This window comes from Perca fluviatilis, chromosome 2, assembly GCF_010015445.1.
Source record: "Perca fluviatilis chromosome 2, GENO_Pfluv_1.0, whole genome shotgun sequence".
NCBI lineage: Eukaryota > Metazoa > Chordata > Actinopteri > Perciformes > Percidae > Perca > Perca fluviatilis.
In genome coordinates, this window is record NC_053113.1 from 12544544 (window position 1) to 12568140 (window position 23597).

A 23597-nucleotide genomic window follows, 5' to 3' on the forward strand; every position below is an offset into this window, starting at 1 on the left:
CGGTGGAAAAATCATGTTGTAGAATAAAATTGTTGTTGCTGTTACAACACTATTTACTAAACTTGGATAGTGCAGAGCCAGTGGCCTGGGACGTCTTCCCCTCCCCCTCTCCAAATAAATGCTGCCTTCAGATGGCTGTAAAAACAGTCACCAGAGTGAAAGAATCCCTCATTATAGTACTGTCGACAGACAAAGCTTTAGTCAGCCTAGTGGTCATTAAATTCCATAACTAGAATAAAGTTATTGTTGCTGTAATGATTTGTTATTGTTGCTGTCACAAAACGTTAATTTATTACATATTACTAACCTAATTCATGTTTCTGTTCATGCTATAACAGCATGTGCCATCTCAGGAATACATTTCATCAAATATAAATTGTCAGATAGACATGTTTTACTGGCAACTTTTGGGGCAAAGGAATTTTTAACTGATTTTGAGTGTAACGTTGGCATACAAACTTTGCCAGAGGGAAATGGGCTGAAAAGTGGATAAAATGTAAACTTCAGAAGTTATATGAACTCTACCTCCAAGTTATCTTCATCTGAAGAGCTGTAATCAGGGTTGAGCAGTTGTCATCCTGCTCTGACACTTCCTCCTTGCTGTGTGATAAAAGGGTATCAATGACCTTTTGTACACTAACATGCATTGTCATATTAGAAACTGAATACATCATATAAAATAATGTTCAAATAAAAAATAATGTTGTGCTGTTACTGTGTCATCAACCCAGAGGCCCCTGCACACTGCCTTGATGACCTTGCAGAACAGGCCGTACTGAAGGTAACTAGGATTTTGATAAAAGTATGTTGCCAATATCAGGTATTGATAATAGTCTGTGGCCAATTTCAGGACATGGATACTTTGCTGCCAGCCCTCCAGATTCTTGACACCAGCCTGCCGGCAGACAGGCAACAATGTGTGCTAAAAGCGTCAAAGGAAGCCAAGGCCCAGTAGGGAAGAAATCAGTTTGCGGGACCACAGGACCACAATCTGAGGGATCCCAAGACTGCCTTCGAGGAAGGTAACATCTTGGCATTGCATTTATACTACAAGCAACGATAACCTAATGTGGTGCACTATAGCTTTTGCTTTCTTGTTCACTAAGGTCATAAAATGTTTTGTCTGCAGCAAAAAGGCACTGTGGGCTGGAGAGGCCTACTGAGGCACAGTACCTGGGGTAGCTGGTGTTGATATTTGGCCGCTACACTGGCAGGACCTTCAGTTACTCTCAGATGACAGTAACTAGTAATCCATAATGTATTATATTTTTGAAGTAACTTGCCCAACACTGAGCATTTCCCAGAAAACCAAACCATGCACAGTTTCCCTTTACTAAAACTAACAACGATAAGTGTATGTATTTAAGTCTCATCGACTGCCACATCAAAGAGCAGTCAGCCGGAGAGGCATGCGGCCATCAATGACGAGTGGGTGAAGGACCCTAACCCACCACCAGGCAGACCGTCGAGCTGGGAGGGAGCAAGATCAGAAGATGGCGCAGGAGGTTCACACTTCTGTCAAGCAATGGCTGCTGATAAAGGAAAGCGACATCACGTCCAAGTTGCTTAAGCGCTTTCGTCAGTACATTCTTGACAAAGAGGTAACTACATTGCATTCTGTAACTACATTGCAATACCCAATACAAATGCAAAAGCTCACACTCACCTCCTGTAATTCACAGAAGCCTCCACAGGACGCCACTCCTGCTGCCGCCACTTCCAGCTCTTCCAGGTCCCCTGCACCATCTGCCAACTCCCACTCGTCATGGGACAATGACGCTCTGGACGACACCGTCTTGGTAAATGCCCTCGTCACTTTTCAGAGCCACACGGAGCTCTTGCCAATCTCCACCAGCCAGCCTGTGTCCGCCGAGTGTCCCAAACAGCCGCCGCTCTCCACCAGCGTGCCAGCAACTGCAGAGCGTCCCGAGCAGTCTCCTCTGTCTACCAGCAAGAAGGCAAAGCGCAACAAGCAGCAGAAGCCCCAGCTGCCCTCACTGCCCTCCACCAGCAAGGCTGCCTCCAGTGAGCATCCCAAGCAGCAGACGCCCCTGCCGTCCTCAGCGCCTGGTCAGTCTTCCCCTGATGCTCGCCCCGAGGACCCGCTGTCGACCTCCAACAGCCAGCCTGCGTCTGTCACCACCTTGCCGCAGAGCGACGCTCCTGTAAGTGTAAAATCACAATATACACAAGCAATGTTAATGCATTTCACAAAATCCCTTGGTTACTAACCCACACCACATTATGGAAAATAACTAAAAAATAACTAACTAACTAAATGTTGTGTCTTGCAGGTGGAGCTGGAAGGCTGGGTGCGGGAGGCTGTGGGAAGAGTCCCATGGCATCCCATCTGCAGACATCCCCTGGCTGAAGGAGGACAGCGAGAGAGGCCTCTTTACGCCCGTCCAAATGTACAAGGACATCAAGGGCGTCATTAGAAGGCGGCGCGTCCTGAACTCTGACCGGATGTGGTTTTACCCCCCTGAGCCACCCGGCTTCGTTAGCGGCGGCATCCCCACTCCGCAGGCCTTTTATGGCAGCAGTGTTTTCTTCTGGCACCCCATCAGAGTGTGGCGGTGCTCCCTGAAGTGTCCGCGTGGTGATAAGTGCGCTGGGGCCGGAGGCAACGCACACCTCTCCAAGTCTGGTTACCACACACGGGTAACACTCAGTCTCTTCACACTTGTGTTTAGAGTAATACATATACATCAGTATTGACTACTGTATCAGTAATGCTGATCTGTGATTCTCTCTCTCTCTGTGTGTGTGTGTGTGTGTGTGTGTGTGTGTGTGTGTGTGTGTGTGTGTGTGTGTGTGTGTGTGTGTGTGTGTGTGTGTGTGTGTGTGTGTGTGTGTGTGTGTGCGTGCGCGCGGTTGGTACGCCATGGTGACAGAGGTGGTTTCCTACGGACCGTGCCTCAAGGCTGCCAGGGGTGGACAGAGTGGTCCCATGGGTCGGTGGCTGGCGTGGGACGATGTCATTCTGCAGCAGCTGAGCGAGGCTCGTCGGGCCAGGTTTCCGGCCGTGCTGACCGCAAGGCGTGGGGTGGACAAAACTGTAATTCGCCTCCTGCGTGACCACACAGAGGGCAACACCATGTTTAAGGAGTGGTGGCAGGTGCATGAGAACCACCTGGAGGACTACTATCAGAGGAAGGACCTCTACACCACGCTCCTCATGGCCTTGGTGAAACCCGGAGGCATCGTCTCTGCGTCCAGGCAGCACCTCTTCCCAGAGAACTACCCTGCGAGCAGCTCCTGCGGCACGCCTTCCTCCTGGCCGAGGCGGACAACATTCAGGACTACCGGAGCCAGATACTCTCCACGTTTGGCACCGTCCTTGTCCACACCTGAAATTAGAACAATAATTTAATGGCCGTGAATCTTCATATATTGCAATTATTTACAATTCAAATAGCTGTGAAATGACGCAGACACTCACCGTAATGTTAGCACAGCAGGGAACATAGCCTTGTGAGCTGGGCTGAGCTGATCCATGATGCCTGCCTCCCATGACAGGAAACAGTCAATGGCATGCTCCTCCAACTCGTTGGCAGCGTTCCTTTATGCGTTGCAGGCCAGCACATGACCGTCCAAAACTACAGTGAAATAAAACTAACCAACAACATCCAAGTTTGAGGATCTACCAAGATCAAGAATCTACAAGCAGTGAGTGCAAAGAACAGCACATTTCTTTTAACAATCTCCTTCTCTCTCTCAACAGTTACTGGTTTGATTTATTTTACAGTGACAGCCATTTAAAACATGTCTCCACTTTGCAACCTCCTGCTCTTAAAAAGACAACAGCCCCAGAGCACTTATATTACACGTATATAATAAAATGTACCCACAACAACAGCAGCAGCCAGAGAATGTGACTAAGATTGATGTTAAACATTGAGAGGGGGGTGCACCGTTCCTGGAGGTACTGCAATACCAGGTCGATGCGTGGAGTGGACGGAGCAAGCCCCTATTCCATCTCCCAGTTCCAAAAATCAATTTAATATATGGTCCCCGGGTAGGGGACGTATCAGATATTAAACTGATAAGAACAGATACTACACTTGATCTTAGCCAAAAGGCCGAGAAGCGATACTGAGAAAGGGTCGGCAGAGAGGACCACATTCTCCGCACGGTACGTCTCACCTATGGGTCGCTAATTAACTACAACCAAACAACTGTTTAGGTCACCGTATAAAACAGGAACAACGGACATTTGAGTTCATGTACAACTGGTGACTGTTTGTGGCGATATTTAAAACAAACTCATGCTTGTGTTTGTACTAAGACTGAAAAAAATTATTTACATGTTACTTGCGAAAAATGGGCACATATCCCATCATGCAATGCTGTATCCCCAAATCAGAAGCTAAAGTCACCAGTTGAATGTATTTGACTCCAACAAATTATTAACAGCCCAACAGCAAGTTCAAATAAGACTAAACTAAATCATACTGCTACCTAAAGTAGTTTGATCCACATTTCAAGTTCACAGAAAACAATGAAAACACACTTTGATTTCTCACATTACCACTACTTCCTGTCTTTGTTGTCTGCCGATGGTTAACTGACACACCGCAACCTATTGGTCCGGAGAGTGAACAACACTTTAGTAAACATTTACCTATGTGCTTCTCTGTTAGCCTAGAAATCTAGACACACCCTAGCGGCAGCAAATGTAATTTGCAGCCAGGGGGGTCTAGGCACTCTCCGTTGGCTTGCGAGCTGGAAAAACCAAACTTGTCAGGCCAATCACATCGTGTATAGAGTCGGTGGGCGGGGCTTATGGCTGCTGCTGGGAACAGCGGTCTTCTGGAAGACTTGGAGTTAAGCTTTTCTTTGAGAAAAGAACGGCACTGAAATCATTCTTAAAAAAGGAAGATGTGTTCGGAGTTTTGCCGACCGGATACGGCCAAAGTTTAACCTATCAACTAGCTCCGCTACCTTCTTCACTGCTCTGCCTGGTTGTAGTGCCCCTTGGATTGAGCCCTGTCAATGGTGATCTCCCAGACCAAACATCTTGATGTAGGTCTGACTTGTTAGTAGAGGTCTTGAAATTAATCAAATAATCGTGGACATGGACGATGCTGCATCGATAATCGGCCGGCTGATAATCGATTATTTCGGTTTACAATTTAATGTAGGCCTAACATTTGTTTACATATTCTGGTATGTTTTGCACATTCAGGAAGTGCCATATGCTCAGTGCTGTATAGGTTTATGTATCCAATTTATTTAGTATTAGAGCACTGCAGAATATTTTGTTCTTAAAGCTTGAAAAGCTTTGAATTAAATATCCTACATGGCTTTAATAGAAAAATGTATTTGACGCATCGTGATATCGAATCGAAGACCTAATCGAATCGGGAGATCAGTGAAGATTCACACCTCTACTTGTCTGGCTGCTTCTCTGTATGAAAATAGGAAGAATTGTCAGATTCTTGTTTTCTTCACTGATTGACAGTTTACTTCCACATCTACATTAACAACAGAGAGCTGTTATGTAGTGAGGTTACCCGTGAACCTCCTGCTTCGAGGCACGTATCGAAGAAATTAACCAATTTGGAATGAAGCTTTGATTCGTTTTGAGATAATCACGTGACCAGTGACGTCCGAAGCTTCGTTTCTCACACACACCCCCACGTGACTGCTTCGAAGTTGAATTCAAAGCTTTAAAAATAGTGCGACACAGGGCGCGTATTTGTGGGTTGCTGCAGTGGGAGAGTCAGGAGAGTTAGTGAATATAGAGATTATTATAGCAATTATTATAGCGAGTAGACAGTTTATTGCAGGTAAGAAAAGAAATGGGCTCAGCCCTGGAACAGTGGAAAAAAATTCTGTTTCTGAATAAAAATGACATCTGATGTCTATTCCTACAAACATTTGTCACCAAGCACAATAATCACCTGTCCACGAGCACTGTTGTTGTCCATAAGCACCATCACTGTTTGTTAACTGTCACAAGCACTTTCACTGTCCCAAAGTATGTCCTTGCCACTGTCAAAGCACTGCCCCAATCAATTGACTCAAACCGTTTCTATAAACACCACACTGGCAGTAGACTACATGTCAGACTTTTAGATTGCTCATATAGCGTACACCTTCTGCACTGCCGATCTCACCTATCTGGCTGAGGAGACAATGTTGCTCTAGGCTACGTCCTCAATGCAATCACAGAAATGTGTGTACAATGTGTTCTTCATTCATTTCCCTCCCAAATTGATGCATTTGTTTACAAACACAAGTTCACAACCAAAATCCTAACTTTGTTTTATGTGGAGAAGGCAATTACATTTTTATTTATGCAAGGTCCCAAATAGGTTTAGTTATGTAATGATTTATTTATCCATGAATTCCTACTCAAAATGTTTTCATCTTTGACTCAAAAGCCCTATTCGCACGGGATAAGTATTATCTTGGGACCTCGTGTGAATTATAAATAACCCACCCACGTATGATTTTCATCTGGCGCATTCGAACGGGATAAGCGAAGCCTGTGATTTTACTTGAATTTACTGACATTAAGCAACAGTAGAAACATGGGTGTGGGTAGCTCTGCTACGTGTGTTTGTGTGTGGTCAGATCTCGAGGACACACACGCACACAATCTCAACCGGGTAGTCAGTCATCGTCCGAACTGCGACCTCTCCTTTTTCTCTCTCTCACTTTTTTCTCCGGATGGTGTCAAGCAGGGTCCGGTTAGATGGATAAAACTAAACATTTCACCAGGTTAAAATCTATTAGCTCAAGCTTTCGCGCATTTATTTGTAACATTAACCTCTAATTATGAAGTGAGCCCCCTCGCTTGATTGTGCATTATTTTTGATAAGCTATTGCTTGGAGAGGTGTTGTCGTTATCTCTAGATTTATGATAACATAAAAAATATACTTGCCGCATGCTGCTATACATGTCATCCATCGCCATCTAATCATTCTTTTTGTCTTCGCACTTGTGGTGGTTTTCATCTTTCTCTTTCTGCAAATTGTATATGATGTATAGCGACATGACCCAGCATCCAAAACACTGTCAAAACACTCCAACGCACCCTCCATTCTTCGCGAAAGATGGATAAAAAGGCGCAAAAGAAGGAAATAGGTACCTTGAAAAAACAGAAAAGCCCGCCAAATCCTGGACAAATCAGAGATGCCGATTCGCACGGGACTAATATTATCACAGGACCTCCGTTTTCGGCAAAATATGGTAGGTCATTTGCGGGGGAATTATTACTTTACAAATTACAGACATGACCGATTCGCACGGGATTAATATCACAGACAACCTCTGCAATTATTACAAATGACTGGAGGTCACCAGGTAATACTTATCCCGTGCGAATAGGGCTAAAGACATTCATGGCTAATATCTGTGAAACAGTTTGAGACCCAATGCTATCCTTAACTTCACCACCAGATGTCCTCATAGACTTCTGAAGCTTCGAGTATTGAACCTTTTTTCAATACAGTTGGATTGAAAGCTTCACTGGTTCAGAAAGCTTCAGCTCGCCATCACTACTAGATGCTTTACACGTAATCCAGCATCTTCTAGCGAAGCTTCATCTGATTATTCTGATGGATATATTTTCATTTCACATGTTATCAGGGGAGAGCGCGAACGCAGTCCCCCACTATCACAAATTATGCAGTCGAGATTCCCACATTTGGGGAATTCGCAGAGGTCAGCTCAGCCGGAGTGCAATGGCCAAGCCTCGCCCTGGGTGAACCACCTTCTTGATCATGGTATCTCCCCTGCCAGGTAAGTATGAGTTGTACACATCAGAGTCAGGAGAGTCTTTCACAGAAACACCACGCTGACTAATGGTGCTGACAATATACAAATTACCAACATCAGAGACTAGAGAAGGCATGAACATCTACAGGATTTAATATAGGACAAACATGTTTGTACTAAGGCTAACAAAGATTATTTACACTTTACTTGAGAAATAAGGCATCTATATTTCCCATAATGCAATGCTGTATCTTCAAATCAAAAGCTAACTCAAAAGTCACCCGTTTTATGTATTTAACTCCAACAAACTAGTAACAGCCCAACAGAGAGTTTAAATAGGAACAAGCTAAATCATACTGCAACAAAAAGTAGTTTGATCCACGTTTGAAATTCAGAGAAATATAAAAACACAGTTCTGTTTCTCACATTAAAACTACTTCCTGTCTTTGTTCATTTCTGGAGGGCAACTGACCCACCGCCACCTATTGGTCTGGAGTGTGAACAACACTTTAGTAAACATTCATCTCTGTGCTTGTGTCTATGCAACGTATACAGCAAGAAGAAATAAGTTAGATAACAGAAAATGAAGTGCATATGCCTTTTTAATGTCAGCAGAAAGCCGACTGGGAAACAGCAGCAGAAATTATGCTGAAAGGATTCTCACTTTTGGGGAATGAGCTAACCTAATTATCAGACTGAACAGACCGTTCATTTCAAAACTACAGTGAAATAAAACTAACCAACTACATCAAGTTTGAGGATCTACCAAGATCAAGAATCTAGCATGTGCGATAGGAACCAAAAGATGGTGAACTATAGCCGCTTTCCGACCAAGTAGTTACAGGAACGTAGTTATAGGAAAAGTCCACTTCTAAGCAGTTCTACTAACTACTTTCCCCCAAAACCGTTTTTCCCATTTGCATTCGCACTGGCCAAGTGGCCACAGGGACTATAGGAAGGGTAAGGGAGTGATGCAAGCATGGCAACGGTCTTTATAGCATTACAATCAGAAACCAAATGCACCAAAAAAGTGTGAACTAAATACTAAATCTAATGTATATAGCATATTTGTAGGGCTGGGTATTGTTCAAAATCTTTCGATCAGCTGCCAACTTCGATACCTCAGTTTCGATAGTTTCCTAACGATACTTTTTTCGATACCATATGTTTAAAATCCATTTCAACATCAACAAAAATATATTAAACACAAAACTTTTATTTTTCACCTTAATTAATTTATTCGACATGGCACTGATCTCGTCTTTGCTTGGACATTTTCCCTCTTGCTGCCAGTGTGAAGGGATTGACACTTTCTGGTATTGTCTTCCTATTCCTAACATCAGGCGACCGGTGCAGAGGCTAATGTGAAGGGGGGGAAATAGACAGAGCGAACGCTACAGCGATCGTCCGACTAGGAGAAACAAGCTAACATACATAAAGTGGTAGTCAACGTTATGGGGATGCAGTCGGTTTAAGTAGTGAAATTACACTTATCTGTCAAGTATTTCTAAAATGTGTAACCTTAACGTTACGTTGGAAAAACAAAGATGTTGCCTGGTCAAAGAATAACGTTATAGCTCCTAGGTAACGTTACATCGCAACGCAGAGTTGCATCCACACATTCAAACTACTCGCATTAGCGTAAACAATTACTTTAACTTCTGTTCGCTAAAAAAGGTTATCTTTCTGACCTACTACAATCCCAGAAATGGCAGATGATGTTGAAGGGGGCGGGTTTGACTGCGAGGTGGTGAAAGGCTCCTCTGGTTCCATCTTTTTACAGTCGAATACCGTGCAACTTTCTGCCTTAATATTGATCCCGTGCATGGTCAAGTGCTTCATTAAATTGGTGGTATTGCCGCATTTGGTTGCAATACTCTTAGCGTATATGTTGCACTTTGCTGACTCTGCATCCAGTTTTTATAAAATGTAGCCACACTTTAGACCTCTTTGGCATTGTAAAACTATGCGGTACAACACATGAGGAAAAAACAACTAGCTACACTTGTGTTGTGTGACTGAGTATCTTCAGAAATCCTCCCCGTCACGTGGTGGTGGACAGCCAATCGCCGGCGACTTTAGGTCTTTACATGCAAGTATGCTACAGGGTCACACAGACGCAGCAGCTTCGGCTTTTGGAACCGAAATTTGGCACCGAAAGATAAATCATTTTTCGATACTCCTAGTATTGGAGTTTTTCGCTCGATACCATGAAAGTATCGACGTTCGGTGCCCAGCCCTAGTGAATATAGAGAGATTATTATAGATTATAGCGAGTAGAGAGTTCATAGAAAGTTTATAGCGAGTAGACAGTTTATTGCAGGTACGTTTATAGCGAGTAGACCATTTATTGCAGGTAAGAAAAGAAATAGGCTCAGCCCTGGAACAGTGGATAATTCCGTTTCTGAATAAAACGGACATGTGATGTCTATTCCCACAAATGTTTGTCACCAAGCACAATAATATCCCCCTGACCGGTCCACAAGCACAGTTATTGTCCATAAGCACCATCACTGTTTGTTAACTGTCATAAGCACTTTCACTGTCCCAAAGTATGTCCTTGCCACTGGCAAAGCACTGCCCCAATCAATTGACTCAAACAGATTCTATAAACATCACACTGGCAGTAGACTACATGTCAGACTGTTAGATTGCTCATATAGCGTACACCTTCTGCACTGCCGATCTCACCTATCTGGCTGAGGAGACAATGTTGCTCTAGGCTACGTCCTCAATACAATCACAGAAATGTGTGTACAATGTGTTCTTCATTCATTTCCCTCCCAAATTGATGCATTTGTTTACAAACACAAGTTCACAACCAAAATCCTAACTTTGTTTTATGTGGAGAAGGCAATTACATTTTTATTTATGCAAGGTCCCAAATAGGCTTAGTTATTTACGTAATTATTTATTTATCCATGAATTCATACTCAAAATGTTTTCATCTTTGACTCAAAGACATTCATGACTAATATCTGTGAAACAGTTTGAGACCCAATGCTATCCTTAACTTCACCACCAGATGTCCTCATAGACTTCTGAAGCTTCGAGTATTGAACCTTTTTTCGATACAGTTGGATTGAAAGCTTCACTGGTTCGGAAAGCTTCAGCTCGCCATCACTACTAGATGCTTTACATGTAATCCAGCATCTTCTAGCGAAGCTTCATCTGATTATTCTGATGGATACATTTTCATTTCACATGTTATCAGGGGAGAGCGCGAACGCAGTCCCCCACTATCACAAATTATGCAGTCGAGATTCCCACATTTGGGGAATTCGCAGAGGTCAGCTCAGCCGGAGTGCAATGGCCAAGCCTCGCCCTGGGTGAACCACCTTCTTGATCATGGTATCTCCCCTGCCAGGTAAGTATGAGTTGTACACATCAGAGTCAGGAGAGTCTTTCACAGAAACACCACGCTGACTAATGGTGCTGACAATATACAAATTACCAACATCAGAGACTACAGAAGGCATGAACATCTACAGGATTTAAATATAGAACATGTTTGCACTAAGGCTAACAAAAGGTTATTTATACTTCACTTGAGAACTCACTCATTTATACTTCCCATAATGCAATGCTGTATCTTCAAATCAAAAGCAAACCCAAAAGTCACCCGTTTTATGTATTTAACTCCAACAAACTAGTAACAGCCCAACAGAGAGTTTAAATAGGAACAAGCTAAATCATACTGCAACAAAAAGTAGTTTGATCCACGTTTGAAATCCAGAGAAACAAAAACACAGTTCTGTTTCTCACATTAAAACTACTTCCTGTCTTTGTTCGTTTCTGGAGGGCAACTGACCCACCGCCACCTATTGGTCTGGAGTGTGAACAACACTTTAGTAAACATTCATCTGTGCAATGTATACAGCAAAAAGAAATTAGTTAGATAACAGAAAGTGAAGTGCATATGCCTTTTTAATGTCAGCAGAAAGCCGACTGGGAAACAGCAGCAGAAATTATGCAGAAAGGATTCTCACTTTTGGGGAATGAGCTAACCTAATTATCAGACTTATCAGACCGTCCAAAACTAGAGTGAAATAAACTAACCAACAACATCAAGTTTGAGGATCTACCAAGATCAAGAATCTACAAGCAGTGAGGGCAAAGAACAGCACATTTCTTTTAACAACCTCCTCGTCTCTCTCAACAGTTACTGGTTTGATTTATTTTACAGTGACAGACATTAAAAACATGTCTCTACTTGGCAACCTCCTGCTCTTAAAACAACAATAACAGCACCAGAGCACGTATATTAAACTTATATAATATATGTACCCACAACGACAGAGAGGGGATGTAAATAAGATTGATGTTAAACATTGAGAGGGGGGTGCACCGTTCCTGGAGGTACTGCAATACCAGGTCGATGCGTGGAGTGGACGGAGCAAGCCCCTATTCCATCTCCCAGTTCCAAAAATCAATTTAATATATGGTCCCCGGGTAGGGGACGTATCAGATATTAAACTGATAAGAACAGATACTACACTTGATCTTAGCCAAAAGGCCGAGAAGCGATACTGAGAAAGGGTCGGCAGAGAGGACCACATTCTCCGCACGGTACGTCTCACCTACGGGTTGTTAATTAACTACAACCAAACAACTGTTTAGGTCACCGTATAAAACAGGAACAACGGACATTTGAGTTCATGTACAACTGGTGACGGTTTGTGGCGATATTTATAACAAACTTGTGTTTGTGCTAAGACTGACAATTATTTAGCCTACATGTTACTTGAGAAAAATGGGCACATATCCCATCATGCAATGCTGTATCCCCAAATCAGAAGCTAAAGTCACCAGTTGAATGTATTTGACTCCAACAAATGATTAACAGCCCAACAGCAAGTTCAAATAGGACTAAACTAAATCATACTGCTACCAAAAGTAGTTTGATCCACATTTGAAGTTCACAGAAAACAATGAAAACACACTTATTTCTCACATTACCACTACTTCCTGTCTTTGTTTTCTGCCAATGGGTAACTGACCCACCGCCACCTATTGGTCTGGAGTGTGAACAACACCTTATTAAACATTTACCTATGTGCTTCTCTGTTAGCCTAGAAATCTAGACACACCCTAGCGGCAGCAAATTTATTTTGCAGCCAGGGGGGTCTAGCAACTCTCCGTTGGCTTGCGAGCTGGAAAAAACAAACTCTAGTCAGGCCAATCACATCGTGTATAGAGTTGGTGGGCGGGGCTTATGGCTGCTGCTGCTGCTGGGAACAGCGGTCTTCTGGAAGACTTGGAGTTAAGCTTTTCTTTGTGAAAAGAACGGCACTGAAATCATTCTTAGGGCGAGACACGGCAGGCAAAAACATCGTTTTTTTCACTGGTTAATTTTTAGATTTTTGGCTATTTGTGTTCGATAACATGTCTTCTTTCAGACTTGTGGTGAAAAAAAGTCCAAAATACACATTTAGGTCTTTATTTTAACTACGCTTTGTCTGTTTGCGTCGGTATATTTCTCCTAAATTCAACAAAAGTTGGCGTTCCAGCCTAAATCATCCCGCTGCTCCGCGATCGCTGTCTGCACCCTGTCATCTCATATACAGTTGGAAAGCTCTCTCTCTCCTCTACAATGCTGTCGGATCCAAATATGGTCATTTGCTTTTCATCAGCAACCAATCGTGAAAGTAAAAGGGGGGATTTAACTCAAAATGTGCAATCTCATTGGCTGATGCCAATTTCTGACAACGTGATTCGTTCAGAATCGTCACGTGACGCGCTCTGACATTTCCGCGGTAGTTCAGAATGTCGAAAGAGGTGCGTCTACAACAGTCGAAAATCACCTCAGAGAAGACGAAAACAGTTGTCATTAGCAAGAAGACACAGGGGATTACACACTAAGACAGCAGATGATGAAATGCCTTCACATAGTACGTTGATGTGTAAACTGTCGTTCAGCGGAGGTAATCAGACTCTCTCTCAAAGCACTTTACAGAAAGTCATATAGCCTACATGTCAGATATACTACACTGTACTGATCGCGATACAACACACTGCATTACAAAACAATTACATTACACAACAGTTAAAATGGTTGTATAATATAATTACTATATAATAGGCTACTAAAAAAATTTGTAATTTTGGGATCTAAGTGGTTGTGAGTCCCTCAGGCTGTGGCAGGCAGATACACATTTAGCTGTTCGTGGAGCTGCTGTCCCCTCTCCTAGTAGAACTACCAGTTTCTTTTCTGGTGTTATCTTTAGGAAGTTTTTTTTTTTTTGGCTATTTTTCCAAGGTGTAAATCTTTTAGTGAAGATAGTTTTTCCCAGTGGAGGAGGAAATGCATATCTCTCTCTCTCTCTCTCTCTCTCTCTCTCTCTCTCTCTCTCTCTCTCTCTCTCTAACAATTTAGTCTACTTTGTTTGCTTTCTCCAATGTTCTAAATATTGATCTTTTGAATGATTCATAATTAGTTTTGTTCTGTTGTTATGAACCAGTGCTGATGGGAGCCTGGTTAGTTAGCTTCACCATCAGCTGACTGAGGGGACTGGTTAGTTAGCTTCACCATCGGCTGACTGAGGGGACTGGTTAGTTAGCTTCACCATCGGCTGACTGAGGGGACTGGTTAGTTAGCTTCACCATCGGCTGACTGAGGGGACTGGTTAGTTAGCTTCACCATCGGCTGACTGAGGGGACTGGTTAGTTAGCTTCACCATCGGCTGACTGAGGGGACTGGTTAGTTAGCTTCACCATCGGCTGACTGAGGGGACTGTTTTGTGGGGAAAGTAAGCTTGAGGCAGCAGCAATATGGCCATCTCCATCTTCGATGAAGGTGCTTCTGCCATGCTTTCTGTTATGGAGAAGTTGTGGCTTCAGAGCACAGTTGTGATGGTCAATTCAATGAGAGAAACTGATATGCTCAGGATCTCGAAAGCTGAGGATGTCACAACTGCCAGTGTAAAACAAAAGGCGCAAGAGTCTAAGCACAGCTAAAATAGCCTACATATAGTGCTGGAATGGACAATTAGACTTTAGAAAGCTGTGACATCTACTGTTGGTCTTGTTCTGTGTCCATACAACTGTCTAGCATGGGTTTTGTCTGCAACTTTGTGCATGATACACCAATATTAATTCATTGAGTTACTGCAGTTGTAGGCCTTATATGCCTGTCATTTTATTAAGTAATCAATTTTCATGAGCTTGAAATATTCTATATTATTATTACTACTACTAAGGGCCTGGGCATTTATTCTGTTTTTGAGCAATTTTTCCAATAGAAATGTATAAAATTTCCCTATTTAAATCTTTAAATGCCATTTTCTCAAAATGAGTTTTTTGTCATTTTCCTGTATAAACATCTCAGCCTATGTAGCACCTATGTACACCAAACTTTCCAGTTATACACTTAGTAGTATTCTGAAGACATTTACAGAGGGATTTGTTAATAAATCATTCCTGGCCTGATTTATGTGACATTTTAAGCAAAAAATTATGGCGAAAATCGATTTTTTAAGGCTATGGACAGTATATTTGGATTTTCTAGATAATGAAAGCATATTTCTTGAAATCCCTCTGTAATTTTGTTTTCATCTTGTGTGTAAACAAAATGAAAAAATATATTGCACCTGGCTTTATCATATGTTCAGATCTATCTATCGAAAATATATGCAAAATCATGCATATTTAATGAGATAATGCCTAATTTGCATAATTAAACATACACATTTCAAAAACTTGTAATACATTTTTTATATATACTTATGCAAGTAATCAACTGACGAAGTTTCATGGTGATATCCATTATTTAAAAATGTTACCCTATTCACCTGTAGTGTCTCGCCTTAAGGAAGATGTGTTCGGAGTTTTGCCGACCGGATACGGCCAAAGTTTAACCTATCAACTAGCTCCGCTACCTTCTTTGTTGCTCTGCCTGGTTGTAGCGCCTCTTGGATTGAGCCCTGTCAATGGTGATCTCCCAGACCAAACATCTTGTTGTGGGTCTGGCTTGTTGGTAGAGGTCTTGAAATTAATCAAATAATCGTGGACATGGATGATGCTGGATCGATAATCGGCCGGCTGATAATCGATTATTTCTGTTTACAATTTAATGTAGGCCTAACAACATTTCTGTTCACATATTCTGTTACGTTTTGCAAATTCAGGAAGTGCCATGTGCTCAGTGCTGTATAGGTTTATGTATCCAATTTATTTAGTATTAGAGCACTGCAGAATATTTTGTTCTTAAAGCTTGAAAAGCTTTGAATTAAATATCCTACATGGCTTTAATAAAAAAATGTATTTGACGCATCGTGATATCGAATCGAAGACATAATCGAATCGGGAGATCAGTGAAGATTCACACCTCTACTTGTCAGGCTGCTTCTCTGTATGAAAATAGGACGAATTGTCAGATTCTTGTTTTCTTCACTGATTGACAGTTTACTTCCACATCTACATTAACAACAGAGAGCGGTTATGTAGTGAGGTTACCCGTGAACCTCCTGCTTCGAGGCACGTATCGAAGAAATGAACCAATGACAATGTTGCTCTAGGCTACGTCCTCAATACAATCACAGAAATGTGTGTACAATGTGTTCTTCATTCATTTCCCTCCCAAACTGATGCATTTGTTTACAAATACAAGACAAGTTCACAACCAAAATCCTAACTTTATGGTTTGTGGAGAAGGCAATTACATTTTTATTTATGCAAGGTCCCAAATAGGCTTAATTATTTATGTAATTATTTATTTATCCATGAATTCATACTCAAAATGTTTTCATCTTTGACTCAAAGACATTCATGACTAATATCTGTGAAACAGTTTGAGACCCAATGCTATCCTTAACTTCACCACCAGATGTCCTCACAGACTTCTGAAGCTTCGAGTATTGAACCTTTTTTCGATACAGTTGGATTGAAAGCTTCACTGGTTCAGAAAGCTTCAGCTCGCCATCACTACTAGATGCTTTACACGTAATCCAGCATCTTCTAGCGAAGCTTCATCTGATTATTCTGATGGATATATTTTCATTTCACATGTTATCAGGGGAGAGCGCGAACGCAGTCCCCCACTATCACAAATTATGCAGTCGAGATTCCCACATTTGGGGAATTCGCAGAGGTCAGCTCAGCCGGAGTGCAATGGCCAAGCCTCGCCCTGGGTGAACCACCTTCTTGATCATGGTATCTCCCCTGCCAGGTAAGTATGAGTTGTACACATCAGAGTCAGGAGAGTCTTTCACAGAAACACCACGCTGACTAATGGTGCCGACAATATACAAATTACCAACATCAGAGACTAGAGAAGGCATGAACATCTACAGGATTTAATATAGAACAAACATGTTTGTACTAAGGCTAACAAAGATTATTTACACTAGAGAAATAACATTTATACTTCCCATAATGCAATGCTGTATCTTCAAATCAAAAGCAAACTCAAAAGTCACCTGTTTTATGTATTTAACTCCAACAAACTAGGAACAGCCCAACAGAGAGTTTAAATAGGAACAAGCTAAATCATACTGCAACAAAAAGTAGTTTTATCCACGTTTGAAATCCAGAGAAACATAAAAACACAGTTCCGTTTCTCACATTAAAACTACTTCCTGTCTTTGTTCGTTTCTGGGGGGCAACTGACCCACCGCCACCTATTGGTCTGGAGTGTGAACAACACTTTAGTAAACATTCATCTGTGCAATGTATACAGCAAAAAGAAATAAGTTAGATAACAGAAAATGAAGTGCATATGCCTTTTTAATGTCAGCAGAAAGCCAACTGGGAAACAGCAGCAGAAATTATTCAGAAAGGATTCTCACTTTTGGGGAATGAGCTAACCTAATTATCAGACTTAACAGACCGTCCAAAACTACAGTGAAATAAAACTAACCAACTACATCAAGTTTGAGGATCTACCAAGATCAAGAATCTACAAGCAGTGAGTCCAAAGAACAGTAAAAACATGTCTCCACTTGGCTCTTAAAACAACAATAACAGCACAAGAGCACTTATGATAAAATGTACCCACAACAACAGAAACGAGATGTAGCTTTTATGTTAAACATTGAGAGGGGGGTGCACCGTTCCTGGAGGTACTGCAATACCAGGTCGATGCGTGGAGTGGACGGAGCAAGCCCCTATTCCATCTCCCAGTTCCAAAAATCAATTTAATATATGGTCCCCGGGTAGGGGACGTATCAGATATTAAACTGATAAGAACAGATACTACACTTGATCTTAGCCAAAAGGCCGAGAAGCGATACTGAGAAAAGGTCGGCAGAGAGGACAACATTCTCCGCACGGTACGTCTCACCTATGGGTCGCTAATTAACTACAACCAAACAACTGTTTAGGTCACCGTATAAAACAGGAACAACGGACATTTGAGTTCATGTACAACTGGTGATGGTTTGTGGCGATATCAAACTTGTGTTTGTACTAAGACTGACAATTATTTAGCCTACATGTTACTTGAGAAAAATGGGCACATATCCCATCATGCAATGCTGTATCCCCAAATCAGAAGCTAAAGTCACCAGTTGAATGTATTTGACTCCAACAAATGAGTAACAGCCCAACAGCAAGTTCAAATAAGACTAAACTAAATCATACTGCTACCTAAAGTAGTTTGATCCACGGTTGAAGTTCAGAGAAAAGAATGAAAGAATGAACACACTTATTTCTCACATTACCACTACTTCCTGTCTTTGTTTTCTGCCGGTGGGTAACTGACACACCGCCACCTATTGGTCTGGAGTGTAAACAACACTAGTAAACATTTACATACAGTGCTCAGCATAAGTGAATACACCCATGCTAAAGTTAATAAAAAAAGAGGAATAAAAAAATAAATTAAAAAAAATAATCATCTTTTGGAAATTGATCTCAATGCCGTAAATTGTGAATGACTAATGTATCATAAATAAATAAATCTTCTTCCTTAAAATACAGGGGGCATAAGTATACACACCCCTATGTTAAATTCCCATAGAGGCAGGCAGGTTTTTATACCTAGAGATCGGCATGGGGTACTTTCCATAAGATCATCTTTCAATGCAAATCAAATCAGCTATTAGGCTAACTGAAATAAAACCGTGCCAATCTCTAGGTATGGTGAAGGGTATGTGATGATGTTAGGGTATGGTGAAGGGTATGTGATGATGTGGGGGTATGGTGAAGGGTATGTGATGATGTGGGGGTATGGTGAAGGGTATGTGATGATTGTGGGGGTATGGTGAAGGGTATGTGATGATGTGGGGGGATGGTGAAGGGGATGTGATGATGTGGGGGTATGGTGAAGGGTATGTGATGATGTGGGGTATGGTGAAGGGTATGTGATGATGTGGGGGTATGGTGAAGGGTATGTGATGATGTGGGGGTTTGGTGAAGGGTATGTGATGATGTGGGGGTATGGTGAAGGGTATGTGTATGTGATGATGTAGGGGTATGGTGAAGTGTATGTGATGATGTGGGGGTATGGTGAAGGGTATGTGATGATGTGGGGGTATGGTGAAGGGTATGTGATGATGTGGGGGTATGGTGAAGGGTATGTGATGATGTGGGGGTATGGTGAAGGGTATGTGATGATGTGGGGGTATGGTGAAGGGTATGTGATGATGTGGGGGTATGGTGAAGGGTATGTGATGATGTAGGGGTATGGTGAAGGGTATGTGATGATGTGGGGGTATGGTGAAGGGTATGTGATGATGTAGGGGTATGGTGAAGGGTATGTGATGATGTGGGGGTATGGTGAAGGGTATGTGATGATGTGGGGGTATGGTGAAGGGTATGTGATGATGTGGGGGGGCTATTTTAATTCCAAAGGCCAAGGGAACTTTATCAGGATGCATAGTATCCTGGATCCATGAAATAACTGGCCTTTAAAAACAAAAATATGCCTGCCTCTATGGGACTTTAACATAGGGGTGTATTTACTTATGCCCCCTGTATTTTAAGGAAGAACATTTATTTATTTACCATACATTATTCATTCACAAAGAAATTTGGTGTCCTTAAAGGTTGGACTTTTCCTCATTTTTTTTAATTAAGGTATTATGAACAATTTCCAAAACATGTTTTTTTATTCCTTTTTAGTCAACTTTAGCATGGGTTCATAACGTTATGCAGAGCACTGTATGTGCTTCTCTGTATGAAAACATGAATTGTCAGATTCTTGTTTTCTTCACTGATTGACAGTTTACTTCCACATCTACATTAACAACAGAGAGCTGTTATGACTGATTTCACATTCGTAAGAGAATGATTCACTGAATCTGGATTCATTTAAAGTAATGTGTGAGGATATATTAACGTTACAGGAACTTATTTTACTGAGTTAATAGTGTCACAGACGTTACGTCATCGTTTCCTGCTTTTAATAAATAAACCCTTTGAGCCACTGTTCTCTAGATGCTTTACGTGTAATCCAGCATCTTCTAACAAAGCTTCATCTGATTATTCTGATGGATACATTTTCATTTCACATGTTATCAGGGGAGAGCGCGAACGCAGTCCCCCACTATCACAAATTATGCAGTCGAGATTCCCACATTTGGGGAATTCGCAGAGGTCAGCTCAGCCGGAGTGCAATGGCCAAGCCTCGCCCTGGGTGAACCACCTTCTTGATCATGGTATCTCCCCTGCCAGGTAAGTATGAGTTGTACACATCAGAGTCAGGAGAGTCTTTCACAGAAACACCACGCTGACTAATGGTGCTGACAATATACAAATTACCAACATCAGAGACTACAGAAGGCATGAACATCTACAGGATTTAATATAGGACAAACATGTTTGTACTAAGGCTAACAAAGATTATTTACATTTCACTTGAGAAATAAGGCATCTATATTTCCCATAATGCAATGCTGTATCTTCAAATCAAAAGCAAAACTCAAAAGTCACCCGTTTTATGTATTTAACTCCAACAAACCAGTAACAGCGCAACAGAGAGTTTAAATAGGAACAAGCTAAATCATACTGCAACAAAAAGTGGTTTGATCCACGTTTGAAATTCAGAGAAACATAAAAACACAGTTCAGTTTCTCACATTAAAACTACTTCCTGTCTTTGTTCGTTTCTGGGGGGCAACTGACCCACCGCCACCTATTGGTCTGGAGTGTGAACAACACTTTAGTAAACATTCATCTGTGCAATGTATACAGCAAAAAGAAATAACTTCGATAACAGAAAATGAAGTGCATATGCCTTTTTAATGTCAGCAGAAAGCCGACTGGGAAACAGCAGCAGAAATTATGCTGAAAGGATTCTCACTTTCGGGGAATGAGCTAACCTAATTATCAGACTGAACAGACCGTTCATTTCAAAACTACAGTGAAATAAAGCTAACCAACTACATCAAGTTTGAGGATCTACCAAGATCAAGAATCTACAAGCAGTGAGTCCAAAGAACAGCACATTTCTTTTAACAATCTTGTTCAACAGTTACTGGTTTGATTCATTTTACAGTGACAGACATTAAAAACATGTCTCCACTTTGCAACCTCCTGCTCTTAAAACAATAACAGCACCAGAACACGTATATTACACTTATATAATATATGTACCCACAACGACAGAGAGGGGATGTAAATAAGGTTGATGTTAAACATTGAGAGGGGGGTGCACCGTTCCTGGAGGTACTGCAATACCAGGTCGATGCGTGGAGTGGACGGAGCAAGCCCCTATTCCATCTCCCAGTTCCAAAAATCAATTTAATATATGGTCCCCGGGTAGGGGACGTATCAGATATTAAACTGATAAGAACAGATACTACACTTGATCTTAGCCAAAAGGCCGAGAAGCGATACTGAGAAAGGGTCGGCAGAGAGGACCACATTCTCCTCACGGTACGTCTCACCTACGGGTCGCTAATTAACTACAACCAAACAACAGTTTTGGTCACCGTATAAAACAGTAACAAAGGACATTTGAGTTAATGTACAACTGGTGACGGTTTGTGGCGATATTTTTAATAAACCCGTGTTATAAAATGCGACTTCTGGTGTCTTCCGGGACACGTGGTATGCTTTAGTCCAATAGGATGTAAGGAACTTTTAACTTCAAACTAATACTTCTAATTTCCTTTTACAGACACGTTAGCATATGTATATATATTCATTCATTCAACTTAACTTATTTGCGTAAAACCACCCTGTGCGGTTAAGGAAAATAATGTTTTCACGCTTCAAAACTCACTTCCCAACAACAAACACAGAGCTCCTCCAGGAGTTTCCAGTGGCGAGGAGCGCTAACTACACACTTCACGGCCTTCAGACTCCCATAAAATGATGAAACCCCGGCAAAGCAATCATTTGCCAATTTACCGCGGACGCCATGCTCCGCTACTCATCCAGAACAGGAACAAAAATAACCATTATTGTGACACAGGTGTCACAATAATGGATGCCAGCATGTCAAACAGTTGCAGGCAAAGACAACGAGCCAATCAGAGGGAGAGGAGGGCGGGTTATGTCTTCGCCATTCGAGGGAGAACAAAAATGGTCCACCATTAAATTTAACCCCAGAGTTGACTTTCGGTCAAATTGACCAGTTTTCAATTTTTGTTTTATATAAAAAAAAATATGGGACGTAGAAATAAGCGTTGAAAATGTGTAGAAGGAAAATTTAACAATTTAAAAACACTGGAAATAGCAAAGACAAACTGAAAAAAGGCGTCAAAAACGTCGAAGAAAAACTTTTAATGCAATAAACTGTCACTCTTTGTAAAAAACAAACAAAAAAAACTCTATAGGTTATTTCACTGGCTTGTTCGTTAAATACGCAGATTAAACTCGTAACGTTAATGTTACGGTGACAAAAACGGCACTGAGGCGTTAAGTAGGCCTATCGTGATTATCGGACATGGAGGTGAAGTAACCCGCTATTAAGGACTGGAGGTCGGTCTGAAATAAGCTAAAGCGAGTAGGTCATCTTCCACTGCCACCCCGACGAAATAAGTATTAACACAACTCAGTTTTTACTACGCAAAGGGTAGCATAAAAACAAAATACTCCAAATAAAATTCGTTTTGGCAAGCTAACGTTAGCTTGTCAAAACACGGTTAACGGTTTAACGTTCTGCGGTCGAAAAAAGGCCGTTTTCCTCCTCAATAGCTGTTATCTAAATAGTTAACGTTATATTCTTTCTATACATCTATAAGAAATGTTACGTTATTTCGTTAAAATTAACTTACTTCGACGATAAAGTTGTCCTCGACCGCGGCCGAAGTATGGCCGTGGCAAACAGCAGCAGCTCTTCTCTTTTTTTTTTTTTGGCAGCAGCAGAGTAACGTGATCCAGTGCGCTTGACCGTGTGCAAAATTACGTACGTTTAGCTCAACCAACCAATTAGCGTTAGCTACGGTGCGACCTCTAGCCCACCCGGAAGAGCGTGCGCCATATCAATGCGCCATATAGGCAATAATATCAATAAATCAGATAATAAAAATACAAGAGTTTATTTCAGATCGCATTTTAGTACAGCAACAATTTTCGAGCTTTCTGATTGCTCCTTTTCAGGGCGTTTGAAAATAAATGTACACAAGTATTCAGAAGGAGATGGGTTGGGGGCCATACCTGTCAAGTATCCCGTTTTGGCCGGGAAAGTCCCGTATTTTACCCTTCTTTCCCGCCGTCCTCCCGTATTAGTATTTTCCCGTAAATCTCCCGTATTTTAACCTGCGTTATTAAAAAATAATACCCCGGGTCCGAGCGGAGTAAAAAAAAAAAACATTTCCAATCTGAGCTCTGTCACTAGCCTCGTGATAACTGCCACCTGCAGTAGCCTATTACAGGTACTGTAGGTGGCAGTTGTCGCGAGTTTAGTGTGTGAGGTCAGATGATGAGTGACGGATGATGGACGCTTCGACAGAGACGGTGCGCTGCCAAAACTTATGAAGGCT

At 41.7% G+C, this 23597-nt stretch overlaps 1 protein-coding gene and 8 non-coding genes across 9 annotated transcripts; all 9 read right to left on the reverse strand.

The window, feature by feature from the left end:
• Positions 1-2274: 2274 nt before the first annotated feature.
• Positions 2275-23059, reverse strand: LOC120551266. The gene is made up of 4 exons (XM_039788555.1): positions 22890-23059; positions 3443-3615; positions 2865-3350; positions 2275-2644 (listed from the first exon to the last, which is right to left on the reverse strand). The coding sequence occupies exons 2-4, from the start codon at positions 3496-3498 to the stop codon at positions 2275-2277; spliced, it is 912 nt and encodes a 303-aa protein (XP_039644489.1). The 5' UTR covers positions 3499-3615; positions 22890-23059.
• LOC120554543 lies at positions 3904-4094 on the reverse strand. Its single transcript, XR_005638504.1, has one exon. It is a non-coding gene; the product is annotated as a U2 spliceosomal RNA (small nuclear RNA).
• Positions 7598-7761, reverse strand: LOC120554458. Its single transcript, XR_005638455.1, has one exon. It is a non-coding gene; the product is annotated as a U1 spliceosomal RNA (small nuclear RNA).
• On the reverse strand, positions 10941-11104 carry LOC120554474. The gene has a single exon (XR_005638462.1). It is a non-coding gene; the product is annotated as a U1 spliceosomal RNA (small nuclear RNA).
• LOC120554546 lies at positions 12067-12257 on the reverse strand. Its single transcript, XR_005638505.1, has one exon. It is a non-coding gene; the product is annotated as a U2 spliceosomal RNA (small nuclear RNA).
• Positions 16740-16903, reverse strand: LOC120554479. The gene has a single exon (XR_005638463.1). It is a non-coding gene; the product is annotated as a U1 spliceosomal RNA (small nuclear RNA).
• LOC120554559 lies at positions 17766-17956 on the reverse strand. Its single transcript, XR_005638508.1, has one exon. It is a non-coding gene; the product is annotated as a U2 spliceosomal RNA (small nuclear RNA).
• On the reverse strand, positions 20186-20349 carry LOC120554484. Its single transcript, XR_005638465.1, has one exon. It is a non-coding gene; the product is annotated as a U1 spliceosomal RNA (small nuclear RNA).
• On the reverse strand, positions 21312-21502 carry LOC120554567. The gene has a single exon (XR_005638514.1). It is a non-coding gene; the product is annotated as a U2 spliceosomal RNA (small nuclear RNA).
• Positions 23060-23597: the final 538 nt, after the last annotated feature.